At 38.8% G+C, this 20,707-nt stretch overlaps 1 protein-coding gene across 10 annotated transcripts in view; it reads right to left on the bottom strand.

Moving 5' to 3' along the window:
• Positions 1 to 20,707, bottom strand: part of ADCYAP1R1 (ADCYAP receptor type I) — a 132,120-nt gene that overhangs the window by 14,945 nt on the left and 96,468 nt on the right. For all 10 annotated transcript variants that reach the window (XM_052695072.1, XM_052695074.1, XM_052695076.1 and 7 more), the window contains 4 exons: positions 20,102 to 20,255; positions 16,504 to 16,564; positions 11,842 to 11,911; positions 10,996 to 11,087 (listed from right to left, as the gene is read on the bottom strand). In XM_052695072.1, coding sequence (XP_052551032.1) covers positions 10,996 to 11,087; positions 11,842 to 11,911; positions 16,504 to 16,564; positions 20,102 to 20,255 — 377 coding nt within the window. The remainder of the gene's footprint in view (positions 1 to 10,995; positions 11,088 to 11,841; positions 11,912 to 16,503; positions 16,565 to 20,101; positions 20,256 to 20,707) is intronic.

Here is a 20,707-nt window from a genome sequence, read left to right as displayed (position 1 = left end):
GCTGTTGCAATTCAGTCAAGGCTTTGCAGGTTTCTCAGGGGTGCTTAAGAGAGCTAACATGAGAATGCTGATTCAGAGGAACAATTGTTCATTTAAACCAAGGCTTTGTTGCTACATAATGAAAAATCAGGGTTCTGGGTTTAGGTCATTAATAACACACGGGGAATGGCAGTTTGTGGCTTTTCTCTGAATATGCTGAAGGTAAAGCCCTTGGGAAAATAGAATAAACATAGAAATTAAAACTGTGTCTCACTTTCTGCACCCTGCCCTCAAATACTTCTACATAACCTCACTACAGATAGGATTAGCACCCTGGGCATTGAAAAAGAAAAAAACACAAGGTGTAGTAGTGGGAAAGGAATGTAGAAACGAATCAGTGAAATAAAGTACTGAAAATGCAGTACAAAATTAAAGTAGAAATTTTGTATGGTAGAGAAAATAGAAAAACAAAACAAAAAAAAGCAACCCTGCCATCTAATATTCATGCTTAATATTTTCTTGAATTTTTTTTCAATTGCTACTTGATAGCTAAGGAATTTTTGCAGCGAGTCCAAAACACAAAAGCTACCTTTAGAGAAATCCTGAATTTACAGATTGGGTGTGGGCAGAAAACAAAGGCTGTGCAATTCCACCTTGCAGCAGAGACACAGCAGGCAAGTGGACTCATCCACCACCCTCATCCAGACACAGAATGAATAGCATTGGTGCTTTTCTGTAACACTGTCTCATCTCATCTAACTTTTGAAGCTTACATTATAGATATCTGCACCTAACTTTGTCATCCTGTGCTCAATTTGCAGTCCATGGTGAGAAACAGACCATAAAGCCCCATTTGTCAGGCCTAATTTAAACATCTTGTCTAAACAAAAGGAGTTGTAATCAGTGGTTTTCATAATGAACTGGGTAGATTTCTATTGACTGCTCTGAATCAAGCTCTACAATTGAAAACAAGTCCAAAAGTCCAAGTCCAGTCATGTTTTGAAGATCTATTTACATTTGGATCTACTTATTGCTAAAACCATTAAACTGAAAAACTAACTCTTGACATCTCTAAGGGATCTGAGATACTCTAGGATCATCTTCTGACTCATGGGAACTATCTGGAAACAAGTTTGAATAAAAAAGGCAAAGTATTACATCTTTGCACTCTGTCCAGATAAATCAGTTGAAATCAGTTGACCATAATGGATGTAGACTTTTATTATTATTATTTTTTTAACCTGGCTTCTTGGTCTCTTGCTCTTTGAGGGATCTTCCATTTGTTTAACATCAGGGAAGTCAGTTTCCTTTTTCTTTTCTGTTCTGAGGAGGGTGTCTTAAACAGCTCAGTAGATTTTTCTTTTTTTTTCCCCAGTGATTTGGAGGAACATAAAGAAGATTTTTGCTTTTTGGTTCTATGTACTTTCAAAGGCAATGAGCTTCAAGATGAAAACTGAGCCCTGCAGGAATTCTCAGAAGATCGTTCAATGGATTTCAAAACTCCCATACATATAGAAAATGTGGAGAAAAAAGTTCCACCGAAAGTAGATACAATCATTGTAACTGAAAGCCAGTATGGCAATTACAGCCAAAAAAAATGACATGGAAATGGTACGTCTGTGAGGAAACCACTGTCACCTCCCCAGAGAATGAGGCTAGATTACTGATTGCAGACAAGAGATGCAGTTGAAAAGAGATGTTAAACAATAAGGAAATGAAACTCTAACTTCTTGGTCAATAATTCTGACTTTTGCCCAGAACTGAATCTTGAAGATGAAATGTAGTGGTCAAAGAGTGCCAAAAATCTACTCTACCCTGCTCGTTCTTGACTTTGCTAACACCTATAGGTGGTCATACAGGGATGGAAAAGTAATTGTCATGCACAGAGCTCAGAAAGTGAAGAGATAAAGCTTAATGTTTAAGTGTGCTCTATAGAAGAATCTTGGTACTAAAGGATAGAATATTTTCATCAAAATAGACTTTAAATAATCTGTAACTTCGAAGTTACAAGCTCTGATCCTTCTTCTATTTTAATTCTGCAGACCATATTTCCACAAACTCATTGGCTCTGGAACCTAGTCTAATGTCATGCATGATGGAACAATTTGGATGGACATGCACTAACATCAGTAGAATAGCATGTTTATTGAGAGGAATGCACCACGCCAAAGAAGATACTTAAATAATCTGTCTTGAATTTAGGTTTGCATTTTTAAATTATGACTGCATGCCACATCCAGCCACTACATATCTGGGAATGTGATTAGCTTATGCCTTGTTGTCTTTAAACCAAGGAAACAAGTAAAATCTGCAATGCATTTCTTTCTGTCTCAAATTGGGTTTCTGTCTCAAACTGATAGAAGTGGACACTCAAGCATTGCAGACAGATCTTAGCCTGGACAGTTGGCAGAGCTCAGCATTAGGATGACTACATTGAGTTCATGTAATTTGTACTCTGCAGCTTCAGTGACATTGTAGTGCCACACCTGCCTTGCTCACCATCGACTATTCCTATGGGAAATAACCCAAGTTTCAGCCTATCTCTTTAATTATCCTTAATGAAAAAAGAAAACAAAACCTTGGTTAAAAAGGCCTGGCCTTGCAGACTTTTGATTACCTAAACAATCTCATGTGTAAGATGAATTACAGTTTGGAATGTAATGACACTGGTGCACAGCAGCTCAAATAGTAAGACTAGGATCTAAGACATATGTACAACCTTGTATTGGCCCAGTCATAGGTAAAATACATTTTCTTAAACCAATTTCTTTAAGGCTGAATTCAACAACGAGCCATCGTAACCGGAGCCTTTGAGTGATTATACACTCTGTGGCAAGAATTTCTTCTGTACAATTAACCAGTAACCCAGTTACCACCACAATTACTATTATGAACAACATCACTCACAGAAGCCTCATGAGAAGTTCACTCTTTCAGATTAAAACAAAATGAAACAAAAAAAAAACCCTCTTCACTGCCTGCACCATTCTTCTTGTCCCTTCCATATCTCAGGCACTACGTCCTGGCAAGGATATGTCCACAAACCATAAACCAAAGAATATGAAGCATGTTAGTTGCTAAAGTGACACAAGAAATCAATGGTAAGGAGAAGCAGAGACATTGAGGGAAATTCAAACTCCTTTTGTGTATGGTAGCAAAGAGTGAATGGAAAACCATGGATGCTGTTGTTCATCAAGCTTTGACATAAATTGAAAGCACGTTCAGGATCAGAGATGTCAGAATTATTCCCCATTCTCTGCAGTCTTGTAACAGCCATGGCACGGCCAGTTGCTTCCATTCTCCCCTTCACCTTTATACTAAATAGCCAATTCCAAGAAACAAAGGTGCAAATCCGGAACAAGAAAAATTCCAAGTTTCTCCCTTCCAGCCTCACAGTGCCTTCAAAACAACTATCAAAGTTATGAACAGTGCAGAAGGGAGAGGGAAAAGAGCCTTGTTTGGTCTTGTCTGGATTCTCCTAAGTCACAGAATCACAGAACTGCAGGGATTGAAAAGGACCTCAACTCAGCTCGGAAATTTTTGGAAAACGATCTGAATCTCCAGAATAACTGAGAATATCATCCCTAGAGAATAAAATACTCTGATAGAGAACATAACTGCACTCAAATTGATGGTATTTTATGAAGTCACATTGCTTTTTGATGGCAATTCATGAAGACACGTTGCCTTCAGTGCTGGACATTCTCTTTTCTCACTGACCTCAGTGACAACTGAAATTTATCAATGCAGATCAGAATTACATTAATCACTTCAGTGAAGTACAGTAACTTTAGAAACACATTTGAGATCTGTACGTCATTTTCTTTAGGAAGCCTACCTTAGTTTTGCTAATTAGTAATCTAAATAGATAGCTAAAGCTAAACAGATTCAATCTGTGTAGTCTTGTACTTTATGAAAGTAAGAAGGTTTATATTGTGCACATTGCTTAAGTATTTGTGGTCTTATAAAAAGCAATGCTGGAACTATTTTGGATATATATATATCTGCCATTTTAAATAATATATGTGTAGATAAGGGCATATATTTACATGTGTCAAAAAGCACAAACACATACATAATGTTGGTCTGAGCATTCAGTTATCTTGAGTGCCAATTCACAGCAACTGTGGCTGTTAAGCTACAAGATTTTAGGTACCATAGTGTTGAAATAAATGTAGTACTGTGTCCTCTCCCTCACTGACCTACACATCTTAATCCTTCTATACCTTCTGGTTGTGAATTTTTTTTAATTATGCAAACACTCATTTCTTAGCTACCTCTTGTAACAGATAGGATAAAAAAGTTTTGCTCATTTAGGACACAGTCTGTGGACACAGAACTTCATTTTCTGAGACTGCCACAGAAACATGATAGAGTGAAACAGCAATTTTGAGTTGCTAATTAACAAATGGTAAGCAGGAAACTTTAGCAGATTTCAAAATATTCACCTAACTTGTGAACTGATGAATCAGAGTTGTTTCCTCTGTCCACATACGCAGTGAAACCATGAAAGTAACTGCAAAAATACCTCATAGCAATGTGCACAAACAGTATTTAAAGACAGAATTGTCCTATTTTTCCACTCCTATTTCAAAATAGAAAAAATTTGTCAGCTTCCACTGTATGGATGTGGACTTGCACTCTGCCCCCCTTGTAAGGTTTTGAAATAGCAAAAGGAGAGCATTTTTTAACATTCTGTTCATCACAGGTGATCCTGTGACCACAAGGAACAAGTTTTATGCTCAGTGGTTTCAAAATGACAGCCTGTCAAACCTCTAGCAAAATGTTTGTATATCACTGGAAATGGATGGAATTCCTTTCAAAAATACTGACTTGTTCTGGAACATCCCTCTGCTGAGTGATGTATGAAATAAAACCTCTTTCAAGGTGGACATACTTTTAGGCCTGATCCCATCAGCATGGTAAGAATGGAAAAGATGCACACTGAGTGAAAAGAAAACCTTGGGTCTGGGAAGATGAATGTTTAAGGTCCTCTATGGCCACAGGCACCTGGATGGATTTTAAGCAGCCACTTCTATGCGTTAGACCTCAGCTGTTCAACAGGAGCAATACAGAAGCATTAATACACAATATATTCTGTGCTGATTGACTTTATACTTCTCGAGACCACAGTCAATCTGTAGGTAGGCCACCAGAGCAGAATTTTCAGTTACTTTACCTGAAAATAAGTGAATTCCTGTGCAATTATACACTTGCTAGTTATGATTTGTAGCCTACATGGTTTTAGATTCCCAAAGATTTTATTCAGTTGCTTTTTTTCCACATCCCTACCTGAAAAGATCTGGCACAAATGAACACTCCCATCCTCTAAAAAAACCTAACAAACAAAGCCAAGGACAACTTCCCCCCTCACACAGACAAACAGGAAAAATAACCCCCAGCATAACTGTTTTTTGTAGGACATGTCAATGAAAAGTATAGTAGTTGTGGAGGAGAACATTTTCTGTAGAATGCTAAATAAATTCATTATGAGTTGGTAGTAAGAATCCAGGTAGTAGAGACCTGCACTCCTCATACTTCTTAGGAATGAAAATGAGGTTGTTGGTGATCATGCACTGACACCAAATCATGACTGTTTGTGTTTCCCATTGTATTTTCTTGTGGTAGAAATGGATTAGCAGAGGGATGTGAGACCTCTTCATTATTGGGTTAGTGGGCATCCCAGCACCCAACTGATAATACCTGACGTTAAGAAATTAAATTGCCCTGCTAACAAGTATACCATTCATCAACCACCTGCCCTTTTCTTGTCAGAAGTGAGACTGCTTTCCATGAGGAGCCTGTCAATAACTGTTAACGCTGGCAGTCTGAGCACTTGCAGCAAGACAAAGCAGTAGCAGAATGAATCACTGAGTGTCCAGTGACTTTGTAGGTGAACTGCAGAGGAGTGTTGTTTACCAAAACATTTGTGATACAACATTGCTTCTCCTACCCTAACCCCCTAGGTTGCACCATAGGGAAAATCATACCTACCTATGATATATGCCATGTTTCTCCTTTCTTTCCAGCAAGATGCTGATTGGAGGAATGACGTAGACCTGAATTAGCTAGGTATATGTGGGATTTATTTTCTTTCTCATTGAGTTTTCAACATGTGATACAAAATTTATGATGAAGAATCTGTTAAAGCAAAAGCAGAAACAAGCTTCCCCCTCCCAGGTTATACTATTCAAGACCAAAAATAGAAGAAAGAAGAAAAAAAAAAAAAAAAGTTTTCTTTTTCTGGTCAAATGTACTTTGATACTTGAAAATGAATAAATAAGCAAAGACTTGATGGAAATGTGTGGGCCTTTTTAATCTTAAGGATTATTCCAGCATGCATCTACATCATGCATAGCTACTTAATTACAGCAAGGGTTTATGGTACCAATGTCATTAGAGGATCTTCTGCCTATGGTGAAGGTTTCAACAATGCAGCTGGGTGCATTTGGATGTATGCATTTGCTCTTGGATTCAAGTTTGTGTAGGCATTTCTAGTGGAATATGGCTTTCAGGGAGGTAAATGTACTTTATAACAATTTGATTGAAATGGATGCTCAAAAGCAGATTCTGTCAGACCATACTGCACACTGTTGGCTCACAGGAAAAACAATGAAGAATCATTTATTAACTATTTCCTAAAATCCTGGTTTGGGGACTGAATATCCATGCATACAACAAGAGCTGATGTGGCACACCGTGTGCTAAGCCAGCTAGGTTGTGTAAGGTTGTGACTATGTGTTTCCAGTCCCTGTATTTCCAGTGTGAGTGCACACTGGATTTATTGACATCTGATGCATTTAGCTTTCAGTGTCCCTAAGTTGTTTACTATTTCTTCAAAATGCTTACAAAGTATGCAACTGGATATGGCTAAAATTCAGGATGTGTTCCTCTGTGGAAGCACACTATGTAAAATTAACCTGGGTTGAACATACAGGTATGAAGCCGAGATCCTTGTACTACAGGATTAACAATGACATGATTGTAATTATAGTAAATTCAAATTCTTTGTGGCCCATTTACCAAATGGGACCAGAAATCCACTTGGACTGTGAAGATAGTTGTTTAATTCGACAAGGAATACAGTGTCACTATTTACTTCTCAAGTAACTGAGGATACCAGACCTTCTCGCTTAGACAAAAACCTGTTGCTTGTTTTGATGCTTAATTTGGTGGAATTATTCAGGACTGACACAAGATTAGCTGAAACCAGAACACGATCCAAGATACAAAGATATGTCCTTTTTTATGGCTGTCTGTTCTAATATTGAAAGGCAAAAAAACCAAAACATTATGTTGACTACTGGGAGAAAACATGAACGTTGCTTGGAATTCATGGCTGGAGAAAAGGAATTCTTGAAGTAAAAAAAAGTAACTGTAATGGTGAGTTCTATTTTCTTAGTTCTACTGCAGCTGCTTACATATTTTTGACAAAACCCCCAGTCATTTTAAACATAAAGAGGAGTTTATATCAAGAAAATTCAGTAAAAACAAGAACTGAGTGATAGTTCTCCCATAGTCGGACGCGTTTCGAGCTGTTCAGTCTGAAATGGGCTCAGCAGCATGCAGGCAGCTCAGAGGGGAACAAGGCGTGTGATGGAGGATTGGATGAGACTGCTCAGGAATGACTGAACATACAAGCTGATATCAAATGGAAGTTTACAATTGCTAGAGCATTTGACTGCTGCAGAAGATCATTAGGAATTTGCTACGTTTCCAAGTTTTTGTCAGCCCAAAGGCAAAGGTTAATGCGTGTAATAATCATAATCACCAGGAAGGCTTTTAGAGAGAAAGCAAATTTTTAGGGGAATGAAGGGCTCATTACAGCACTGCGAATTACACAAACTATTATTTTTTAAAGCAAGGCTTGCCATCTCTGATGGCTACACTGTATTAATTAAGCATGAGTTCCCTGGTAGTGAGATCTTCTGTTGTGTTCCTGTCATAGCTTGCAGCTAACTTCAGTAGTGGGAATTTTTAATTAGGAGTGCACAGTGGTAACAATATATAATTAATCTTTGGATTTAAACATATCCCTAAGGCTTGTAAAGTTAAATACACACTTAAATCATTTGCAGAATTATGACCACAGCGTTTATAAAATAGATCTGGATCCAGATTTTCCTCATAGAAAATGATCACTAAGAGGGCCTGAACCTAAGCACGTGGCCATGTATATCAGAAGAAAATTAATCTTCTCCAAAGTAAAAAACCAAATTATTGTGTTGTTTTAGGCTTTTTATTTTTTTGCTTTTGAAAGCCAAAGTCCCTGAGTTACAGGTGTGTAATAGACAACATGGGAGGCTTCTAACCACTGTCACATTTGCTCATAATCTGATCATGGATTATTCATAGGCAATTTGTGGGGAGCCAGGGGTCAAACTTCAACCTAATCATTTGGATCCGAAGCATCTAAAGATTCTGCTGCAGCAAAATGTTTTGTTATGTGCCTCATTCTTCTCTGCTGAGCACATAATCACTGCAAACATTGTGTGCGATTTCAATTTCCTGTTCTTGCCAGGAAAAGCAAAGGATTGTTTCAGCATCTTTCACCTCCACCTGGGCAAGGTCTGACAGTGTAAATTAAACGACAGGGGAAGGTTTAAATTCTTCACAGCTGGGCATGAAGGTGGATCCAGTGAAAAGCACTCTCCTGGTTGCTTGGGCTCAGTCGAGGTGATGGAAGCCTTGTCTACAAGGCTGTTCCAACAAGTGGAAGATGGACATCAGGGCAAATTTCAGTTACTACTATAGTTTTTCTGTGCTATCACCTTCAGAAATGGGCTGAGCACACTTCCTTGACCACAGCTCATCAGTCTTGTGAACTAACTACTTAAGTATGCCGTGAAATAACAGTCTGGATTAAGAGATTGGTTTGATGGGATGAATTGAATGGGAAATTGAACTGTGCTTTCTTATTTTTTTCATTGTAGAGACAGTGATTCTGTTGAAGCCTCTAGCGTTCAGCCAGATACTGCTGGAAAGAGAACTTTACTACAAAGTTCTATTTGTTTGCCTTTTTCTCCATGCAAATAATGCCTGTGATTTCAAGATGAGAATGGGGAAACATTCCCATTTCACCTGGCAGGTTTGAACAGAAAAGCAGTATTCGTAAAACAGCCTATCAGCATGAGGAGATAAGGCTCAAACAAACAGCCATGAGCATGCATTTCATTTGGGGTTTATCAGCCTACTGGGAAAGGACTGGAAATATTCGATCTGTATTTTGCATATTTCAGTGATAATAAAATGAGCTTTAAACAGTCAGTAATATGGAACAGCAAAATAGGACATGGAAAATGTTTATTTATGGACGACAGGCTAAAATGCTGCAGAGATTTCAATATGGTGACATAACCATTCTATGAGCTTTCCTTGTCCTTTTCTCCTCCCTTTCCAGAGATGCATGCACAAATAAAACGTATGCCTGGTGTATATCTGCATAGACTTATTCACTGCATTTCTGTGTGACACCTTTGTTGTTGGGTCTGTTTGGATAAACAACACTCCACTTCATAACACATACATAAATGCAAGATCGATTTACACGCACCCATTTATAAAGTTGCAAAAAAATATGAAAAAATAATGGCAGCGAATGAAACAGAAAATATGATGTTTTTCTCTTGGTTTTAGTTGCTAACCATACACATAGGAAAAAAATCTCAGTAAAACTCAGTCACCATATTGATCAAGAATGATAAGGATGTTTCATCATCTCATCAAATCACGGGAGTTTGCGGCATGCTTTGCTCCATACGTGCATGATGTGCAGCAGATACCAAACATGCAGTCAGCAAGTCTTAATCATAGAATCATAGAATTGCTCAGGTTGGAAAAGACCTTAAAGATCATCAAGTCCAACCACCACCTAACCATTACCCTAACTCTAACAGCTCACTGCTAACCCGTGTCCCTGAGCACCACATCCAAGCTGCTTTTAAACACATTCAGAGATGATGACTCAACCACCTCCCTGGGGAGCATATTCCAGTGCTTAATCAGTATTACCCCTGCATATCTTGGGTGATAATTACATTCAATGTCTGGCGTTTGACCTCCCAGCAGCACACAACATGGGATGTCTTCGTGAAAACCACAGGGAAACTACGTATGGGAGACAACATATTCACTACGCTTCCTCCTGAGTGCTAATTCAGAAAACAGACATCTGAGGAATGAATTTAATGTACTACTTATGTCTAAGGAAAATGCCCGAGCTCATGAAAACTTGTATGGAAAATGTCTGTGGTGTTTAGACTGAGAAGCCATGAAAACACCAGAAGTGCTGCCCCACTCAGTAGTTATCCAAAATAATTTTGTATACGGCTGCAAGCACTCCATGTAGGAACAGAAACTGCCTCAAATGACCAACCTCAATCCTACAATAAGGCAGAAGAAAAGGATGTGAGCTTTAAAACAAGTTTTAATACAGTTCTAAAACTTGCAATGGAAAACTCTCAGGATTTCTTTTTAATTTTTAACCAGTTCTAAGTGGGGAATTGTTTAGCTTAATTGGAACAGATTCATTGTTAGCAGAAACATGGACATGAGCATAAGCAAATTTAGGAGATCTAAAATACAGTTCAGACTACAGGTCCTGAAATCTTTTCACCAAATCTCACTGCTTTCAGTCAACTCTGTGCCTATGGAACATATGAAGCATTAAAATCTGTCCTGTGAGTGTAATAATATTTATGCCTGGTCAGTATGTTAATTTACAGATGACTGACTGATCTGTAAATAATAAGTACTTTTATTTAATCCAATATTTATGCTTTTTTTGTTTATTTGTTTGTTTGTTTGTTTTGTTTTTTTCTTCCCTTAGCTTTTTACAAAGGATTAAAGGCAGTGTTAAAGTGCACTATGGTGAACTTTGGATTTAAAAAAATCCTAAATCAACCAAATAGATTGAGTGACTCTTTTAACAGTTAACTCCAATATCTTTTTTACTTCTTATTTTTTCCTATGTGTATATTAGAAATTTCAGCTGATTACTGCTTCATTCGTACTTACAAATAAATGCTGGATTCATTGCCTCCAATGTCAGGTGACTGGAGTTTCTGCACAAGTATCACAATGATGCCAATAAAAAGCACAAAGTTTATCTGGGGGAAAAAGAAAGGACATTACAATGACCATGATTTACTTTTCCAGGCTTCAGATGAGACTTTCTGTCAGCCCTTTCTTGAAACTCCTGACTTGTGTTACTTTCTCTCCACTTGGAATCTGAATCTCTCTCACAGGAATCTGTTCCACAATGAGATGACCTCCAATGTCTTCATTTTTTTTTTAAATGTTTTTCTTCATATCTTTTTTATTTTTTATTTTTTATTTTTTTTTTTTACCTCATCCTGAGCATCTTCTTTCTCATAGGTTCACGTTGTTATAACTATAGTTATAACTTTCAATTCAGGTTTGGTTGTCACCAGTCAGCTTTATAAGGCCAGAAAAAAAACAGGAAACTTAAGGTTTTATGTTGTTTGCTTGAACACCTCTTTCACTATAATTTTCTATCTACTTTTCTATACGAAGATTACAAGTGCTTGGAGATGCCCAGTATTATCAGTTCAGTTACAATGAATGTGTCTGAAGATTACTGTGCTTTAGATAGTTGTCCAAATTGTTAAAAAGAGAAGCACTGCACCTGATGTAGACATCTGTCTGTTTATATTCCCACAACAGTCAACAGAGACCTTGCTGACACTCTCACTGTAGTATGGATGGGAACTTAGAATGCCCAGAAGCAGGTACCAATGTCCAGTAAGCTAAACAACTCATTAGGTGCCATGAACCATATTTATTTGGTGCTCAATTTAATTTGTTATCTGGAGCAGCCAGCCTCCTCCAAGTGCTACTTACCATGATTGACCCAACCACAGGACCCTTGATCACCCACCACAAGGCAGTGTTGTCATTCATGTCCCAGCAGCTGCGGAATGGGGTGGGGAAAGAGAAGGAAATAAAAAAGATTAAGACATAACACCGAAGTAAATAAGCTTGCCAACATTTTTAAGGGGGCAGAGGGTGGGATATTGGCTTTGCAGCTATTCATTTCGTTTCAAAGGTTTCATAGACTGTCCCCGCTGAAGCTTTCTTTTACAGCCTTTACCCCACTCATCCGAAACAGAGTAAATACTGTTCAATTTTTTTTGCAATTCCAATTGTAAGAGGATACAAAATAGTTCAGACATTTTGGAAAAATCCTCTGTGCTTATTCCTGTGTCCACCAACCATAAAATTCTAAGATTACCCATTTGGGTCAACATCTCTGTAGAGAGGGATAAGAAGACAAGAACAAAGGATTAGCAGACAAGAAAGGTCCAGGGTTAATGGACACAAATGTTCCTGACCCTGACCATCAGGATTCTGACACGTGTCTAGTACACAAAGATGTACCAGGCACTAGTCATATACACATCCAGGAATGATTTTCCAGTCAATGAGGTGCCACCCTACCAACGAGCAATGATTCACCTGAGAAGCTTCAAGCTGCAGGCAATAGTTGCTGTCATCTCCTTTTTTAAGCTGTCTAGAGTGAGTGCTCCTAAATCAAATGGCATTTCTATTCAATATGGACAACCTTCCTCCAGATTCACTGAAGGATTATGCTGAAGTTTATTCCACCTAGGTGCATTTGGATATTTACCCATGGAGCAAATTAATTACAAAACCCACTTATACATGGCTTTAAAACTATATTTTAAAGCTAAAAAAGCAATAATAATGAAACAAGAAATGTTATTTCCCCTGCCACATCACACCACCCCCACTACACTACTTTAAGTCATTAAAATTTTGATTGCCAGTTAAAAAACATATTTTATTTGTCCCTGCTTTGTTCCCCTCCTGTTTCCTTTCTGGAAAACATAAAAACATAGAAAAATGCCTTTTTTGTACCTGCAGTTCTGAGAAGGATGGTTTCTTTCCCTCCCACTGGGACAACAGCCAAAAGTCCCAGCAGTGGTTGTCATGGTACATTTGTCAGATGCCAAGTTACCATTTAGAATAAAACACTGCTGATCCTATGAGAGCTTGAGACAACTTTTGTGTCATTCAAATGGAGGCGTGGGGGAAGGGGGGGGGGGGGGGGAGTGAAAACCTGTACTTCAAACAAAACTATACACAGCTTTAAGCATGAGGCAGCAAAGCTGAAATTCCATCATCCAAGTTAAAGTGAGAGAAAGAGTCCAAGGAGCTGAGCTATGAGTCTGGTTTAGATGTTTCAGTTGAATTGATAAGTGCAACATTTATAGATTCTCATAAAACAAACAATAGGTTTGTTTCAGGTCTACACGTCTGGTACAGCAGGGGAAAAGGAAGCAAATGGAGAGATGGGATGTTCCATTTGCACATAATTACATACTTTTCTCTCTGCCCAAAGTCCAAAAGCCTAAAATCTCCCTAAAATCTATAGGACTGATGGTTGAGATTTTCAAAGCCGCATTTCTAAGTTATCTCACTTTTGATATCCCACATAGGTATCTGAAAGGGGACTGGTGTTCCAAGGGAACCCATAGTCTGGAAATGAGACTCCTTCTATCTGTCTGAAATGAGACTCTTTCTGCTATCAACAGTTGTATTCCATAGAATAAAAGTACCTAAATTCAGTAACTACTTTTGAACCTCTGCATGCATTTCTAGGTCAGGTTCCTTCTCCTAAAAAATTCCTCACTATTTGGAAATCTCAGCCTCTCCAGGATGTATATTAATGCAACCTGAAAATTTTTAGCAAGTCAAACCATTCTGGAAGAATCTGGGCAAATTCTGATATTCTGTTCATATAAATAGGCATTAATATATGTCACTTTGTCTCAGAAATGTGAAATTACAGAGGATGGACTCAGTTGTTCTTGTTTTAGTCATCTGTTGAAGATATCTCCAGTCCAGCTGATTAGCTTAGATTCCAGCTGAGACAAGCATGTGCTTGGAGGGTGAGTATTTTTTCTTCTTTTCTTTTCCACTGCTGTGTTTTAAATGAGTACTCTGCAGTGATATATTCTCTCCTAGAAATTCCTTTTCTTCTCTAAACAGACTCTTCCACAGGATGTCTACATAAACTAACTTGTCAACGTCTACGTTGTAGATGTCGACAGTGAACCTGCTCATGCTTACACATGGGTTTTATTAAGAAATTTTTGGTCCAGCCCATGTGACATCTATAGGATGGATGTGGTGGAAAAAAACACCATCTTCTGATGAGAATCACCGAATTTCATTACTAATGCATTGGTGTAGTGAAGATCAGAGGACTGTTTTTCAGGATGGATGACAGAAAAAGAGCCAGTGAGATGAGAGAGGGATGCGGTTTCCATTTGGAAAGGCCAAAATCTCATCTCTGTTACATCCCTGGTGTACATCTGGAATGACTCCATTTAATTCAGTAGCACTGCTCTGGATAAACAGACAGTTGCATTTATCTCCACAGACTTGTCGCTTACAATGATGTGAATCACAAGCTGAAATCAAGGGAACTCTGCCAGTTTCATAAGGAGCAAGCAGGAGGAAACTTAGACTCTGAGCCTGTATTTCAGCCCATGCCTTTGCCACTGTGCTTTCCCAGTTCACTAATTTCTGCAATGTTTTCAGGCTCGTGCTGGCTTTTCCCCCACCTCCAGAACAATGCTTGCTGATTTTTAACAAGTAACCACTGAGACAATCAGCTAGAATCTGACCCGACATGCTGCATGCTAAACAGCTTTTGTAACTAAGAGAGGAAAGTGTGTTTTCTGCTCTTTTTCTTCCTTTCCTTATGTGAGATACTCCCCCCGTATGCAAAACACAACGTCTGTTGAGCTCTGAAGGAAATTAATGCATCTAGGATTTCTGTTGTAATCATAATAATGACACAGTGGGGGTTTCTGGCTTGTTTTTCAAGGAAATAAACAATTTAATTTGTCCTGATGTCAAAAGAGAACACTGGGGCAAAGCACTGGTATCCCCAGTGGAGGAAGGGCCTTATGTGTTTTCCAAAAAGAGCAAGATAGGACAAGGATGAAAAACAACCTGGCAGAACAGTGAGCATTATGCAAATTTGGGTTCCAAGTGTCTCTAATAAAAGGAGAACTTTAAATACGAGCCTAAATCTACTGTAGATGGGATTTGGGTACGTAATGACATCATTCACATAGATTGAGGTTTTCAAAGGACCATGACTGGATTTTCCAACTGGTGGTCAAAATCCCTCACTCACCAGCATTTTTCCTACAGTGTGACAGATTTCAAACATAGCTGTCATGAAAAGAAACATGGATCCTTTCGTATTTTTAGGGTGCATACCTTCCTACCAGATATGCCTGCTGCACTGTCATACCAGTCAGTCTACCTGGATGGACAAGACCATCTCTGTGAGCAGATCTTCTTTCAGATTATTTAGCAAAGAATGCAAGATCTCTGTAGATTTTTTTCCCACCAAAATACACCATTCAGATAGAATCAATCCTCTTAAGCTCTTTGTTAAGTTACCGCATCTCCTAAATTTTATTTATTTACTTATTTTTAATGCAGAAGACTAAATATGGGTTTCTGCCTCATCTCCCCAATCGGGTTTGTGGAAAAACTCTTAAGAAGAGGATAAACTCCTAATTCCTTTTGAAAACTGGAGCTCAGCAATTCCTCCTGCAAATTTCACTCATCAGATATCTGCAATATTCTTTAGCTGAACTTAACACTTTGGTCTTTACTCATAATCAGTTGGAGAGGAGCAGGCAATCATACATGCAATTCACCTGATTGCAATTCTAAGGTCAGGTAAGCCATAATTAACTGTGCAGGAGCTATTGGGTCAGCTGCATGTTAACAGATGTCCTTCATGATTTCACCAGAGGAATAAGGACATCAGTATTGTCTCAATGACTATACAATAAACAAATAAATAAATAAAAACTCCAGGTTGAATGCTTGGCTTAAGCTATTTCAAAACTCAAATCAGTGCTGGAAATGGAAAAGGAAATTAATTCACAGAATCATGGAATGGTTTGGGTTGGAAGGGACCTTTAAGTTCCAACCCCCTGCTATAGGTAGGGACACCTCCCTCTAGACCAGGTTGCTCAGAGCCTCATTCAGCTTGGCCTCAAATGCTTCCAAGAAGGGGAAATCCACAGTACTCTAGGTGGGGTCTCATGAGAGCAGAGAATCAACTCCCTCAACCTGCTGGTCACACTTCAACCCAGCCTACAGTTGACCTGGGCTGCAAGCACACATTGCTTGCTCATGTCAATTTTTCATCAACAAACACTCCCAAATCCTTCTCCTCAGGACTGCTCTCAAGCCATTCTTCACCCAACCTGTATCTGTGCTTGGGATTGCTCTAACCCAGATGCAGGACCTTGCACTTGGCCTTGTTGATCTTCATGAGGTTGCCCACCTCACCAGCCTGTCCAGGTCCCTTTGGATGGCATCCCTTCCCTCTAGCATGTCAACAGCACCACTCAGCTTTTTTTTGTGTGTGTGTGACTTGATTACTAGATTTCCATTTTCCCTTTGTCACTGTCCTGAAACGTGTTCTCACACCATGATACATACCCAGTATCATCAAAGTGAAGCCTCAGCACTGCCCAGACAGTGACACAAATTGTCGGGGTGCCTGCAGAAGACAAGACAAGTGATGCCATTATCAGCCTAGAAACAGTCAGTACTCACAGAGAGCACTTCTTAGCAGCTCCTCCACTAAGGTTTTATTCCCTGAGAGCACTCACACCTCACACACCAAACAACACAACCCACTGCAGTCATTCAGAGCTCTAGAAACATCCACCTCAGTCAGAGGACAGGTGAGCTTTGATGGGAATAAAGTTGGTAATAGAAAAGAAACATGTTCAGATCATTATTACTCAAAGCTTATGTCTTGCATTTTGATGCCTCAACAATAAAACGTAGCCTGTGCAAAACAAAAGCAGAGACATCAGGTTCTGTGTCTAGAGCTCCTATAACCCTGAAAGCATTGCAGAGTGGCAGATGCTGTAATGGTATTATTGTACTCTTCTTATTCCTGTGTGCTTTTGTTGTAAATGACTTGCCTATGTTGTGTTTTCCCTGCTATTGTAAATAAGAAACTTTTGCTTTACTTTCACCCAATAGAAATCAGTAGAGAGTAGTTTTCCCTCATTCACAGGAATTTTTTCTGTTTTCTTCCTGAGTAAGAATAAAAAAAAAAACAAAAACAAAAAAAACTAAGAACAAATGATTTTAAAAAAACACCAAAGCAAAACAAACCCAAACCTTGGGAACAAGAACGTTTCCTTTCTACTTCTGAGATTTCCCTCATCTTTAAAAAATACATTAAAGTACAAATTAAACCAAAAATCGACTGAGAAGCCTGGATTCATTTTCCCATCTGAAAGTACAAAAACAATGTTTATTCAGTGGAAATATTTTAAAAAGTGAATGCTTTCTTGCAGGAAAAATCTGGGTAAGTTGTTTCTCTCTTTTATGGCAAAGAAAATCAACTGGGAAAATGTCTGCATCTACTGTGGTACCATGGAAAATGGTCATTCATTGAGGTGCCACTGGAAAGTGGTCATTTATTGAGGTGCCAGTGGAAAGCAGTCATTCATTGAGGTACCAATGGAAAGTGGTCATTTATTGAGGTACCACTGGAAAGATAAAGCACCGAAAAGCAAACACAACAAAAGACCTTGATAACTCCAGCACGCAGCAGTGAACAAGACTGTCATGAGCTGACAGAAACAATTATGCTTCATACATTCTGCAAAGCTGCATTGATGTCATGTTAATTAGTCATTCAGCTGGATCTGCTTAAGTGAGCCTTTGTCAAATCTCATATTCCCACTCTCAGACATAAAAATACCCCTGTTAGACCTCCGTGATGGATGAAGCCTTCCTTCTGTCACAAAGTGTACACAGAAATATTTGAAAAGAAAATGATGAGAAGAAATGAAATGATAGGCTTTGGATTGAAGAAATCATGCGTGTTGTAATTTAAATTGATGCCTGCTTTTCTCACACGAGAATACCTAGAAAACATTAAGGTATTTGTGCACCCAGATGCATAAAAGTAATCAAAAATTCTTTAAATATCAGGCACGAGCCTGACATGCTACATAGTGCATAACTATTTGCACTGCAGACATTTTGTTGGTAGAAAATGATTTGCAAGCCTGAAGACGGACAAGACAGCAGAATTACACTCAAGGTCTCAAAAAAATGTACTTTAAAAAAGCATATTTGAGACTTTGAACTATCTGCTATATGAATATTCACGCACTCACTTTTCTTTAATCCAGGAGACATATACAGTCATCACAACCTTTTCATCTTCTGAGTAATATCTGAAAACAGAGAAACTCAAAGGGCTGCAGGAAAGAGCTGTTCTTGCTAACTGCCATTTCTGCCTTCAATAAGGAGCAGGCATAAGGAGGGATTTGCAGAGGAATCTCCAGGCTGCCCAGTCCTATCCATCCAGCAAACTCAGTGTGCTTACCAGCACCTCGCATATTTAAGAGGACAAAATTGGATCAATGCAACCATATGTAGTTCTCATTAATTACACACGGACACTGACATGCTCAGCACATTTTGAGGAACAGATAAACATCCAGACCCAGCAAAACGCTGAGCTGCTGCCTACTGCTGCTTCAATGCAACCACTTTCCTAGCAGCTGTAAGCCAGGGGGCTTTTTTTTGACCTACAAGGGTTCAAACATGAACCCAGAGTCTGGAAGAGCTTCTGTTCTTGCAAAGCACCAACTGCTCCTTCTGTGCCTGGGGAAACATTACCCAATTTGAGATACTCAGGAAATAACAAAATACTGTACTTGAAAAAAATAAAACAGCCCATGCTGGGAAATTCTCTTAATATTATTAACGGTTGTCATTTGAGATTGCTGTGTATATGAAGCGGTATCTATAAACTGAACAGCCAGATCTTAGTTATAGTATTCAACTTGAGTGTAAATTTTGAGGCTGCATGAAAGAATGAGTCCATCTGGGTAGCTCTTTTTTACAGATCATTATTTTCCTTGTCAGTTAAGACACTGTGCTGCAATATCCTCATATCCAGATGCACTGACAGACAAGAAATTTGTGCAGGCTCAGCTAAAGTAACTCAACCACCGATATGTATCTGCTTTGCAAAGATGTACATTTTCTTTTAAAATTATCACATTTTTGTGTACTCATCCCCAAGTTCTCTTAGAGAACAACATATTTCAGCAGTAGTGTAATCAAACATCTGTGCAGAGCACAAAGGGAACTCTGAAAACCCTTCATCAATAATTTCCCAGCCTTGGCGTGCTATTTCTGATTATCTGCTCTTCCTTCTCCGTCCCTTTGCCCACATTGCAGGGAGTCTTTGCCAGGAGTTGGGAATTTTTGGGTAGGCACAGTTGCCTCAAGAGAAAAAAAAAATGACAGCATCAACCAAACAAAAAAAAAATCTAAGCAACATCAAAGCAAAATTATTTTTCAAAAGAAAACTCTTTAAGGTACACGGGTTGTATGTAGATTTTATGCATGAATTTGTGGTGTTTTTTTTTTTTTTTTCCCCAAGGTAATGACAGAAACAGTGTTTTTTAAGTATAAATATGGAGTTCGACCTTTTTCAGGCATCTTTAAAATGAATGGATTTTTCTGCAAACTACAGTTTGCATTAACATGCTACCAAAATCAATTTACCTCCAGGAAACCACCATGAAAAGTAATTGCTCAGTTATCACCTTACAGTTGATCTTCTGAAACAAATCTTACTTTTTCCCAACACTGCAAGTTTCCATTTGCCACCCAGGTATGAGGGGCATTTTTGGGTACCCTTTGAACATGCTTTCAATTTCTCTATTGGGTGGGAGAAAGGCACAAAGGAAGGCTTAGAGAATGGACAAGACTTAGTGTTTCAGCCTTGATTAAGCTGGAGAACTTGTTATTAAGTTCATATCTTGCAGAAGGCAGTTCTGAACTGTAGACTAGACATCTGCAAGTGATGTGATGTCCTCCACATTTCAATCCAAGTCTATCTAAATAAGCACAGCAAGGTTTGGCTTGCAGGATGCTTCTAAACAAGGACTTAACTTGCACTTTGGATCTGTATAGAGGAATATTAGATAGTTCATTCACATGCCTGCCTTCAGGATAAAGAGATACGTTATACACAAGGAATATCACCTACCCCAGCCAATAATGGTGTACCAGTAGAAATACCTCCTCTCTGGGAAGAAGGTTTCTACCAGTAATGTGAAAAGGTACAGCCCCTCAATGAAAAGCCAGAAGTAGTTGGACATGACACAGTAGTGAAAAAACACCATCACTGCTTTGCACTCCACCTGCAGAGAACCAAGGGAAAAAAAAAAGTTATTTTCATGCTGTTTTGCCTGAGATTAGCATAGAAAATGCTTTCAACCTCTCCAAATCTGTTAGCGGAAAAGAACACAGCTGGGACTGCTATTACACACTTTTAACAATAAAGTTTTAAAATCCTGAAAGGAATGTCAAGGGCCACTTAGAGGGAAACGCTGTGAAGGGTAGGTGGCCAATTTTACCAGTGGGGGGTGGCCAGCAGACAGCCTGAGAACTTCTTCCATTAGGTGGGAGTTTGGCAATGGACTTTAATTACCAGATTGGAGCTCCCTCCGAAGTATTAAGTGCAGACAAGAAAAGAATCCAGTTGTGCACTAAGGAACCAAAGGAAGGAGGTGAAAAGGAAGGAAGAATGCGGGAAGTCCTGAGAAGGATCAGGAGGGATACACCTTTCTGTGTGCACACTTGAGAATTGCAC

This window comes from Tympanuchus pallidicinctus, unplaced genomic scaffold (genome assembly GCF_026119805.1).
Source record: "Tympanuchus pallidicinctus isolate F22 unplaced genomic scaffold, pur_lepc_1.0 scaffold3, whole genome shotgun sequence".
Classification (NCBI taxonomy): domain Eukaryota; kingdom Metazoa; phylum Chordata; class Aves; order Galliformes; family Phasianidae; genus Tympanuchus; species Tympanuchus pallidicinctus.
This window is presented reverse-complemented; position numbering and strand designations above follow the sequence as displayed.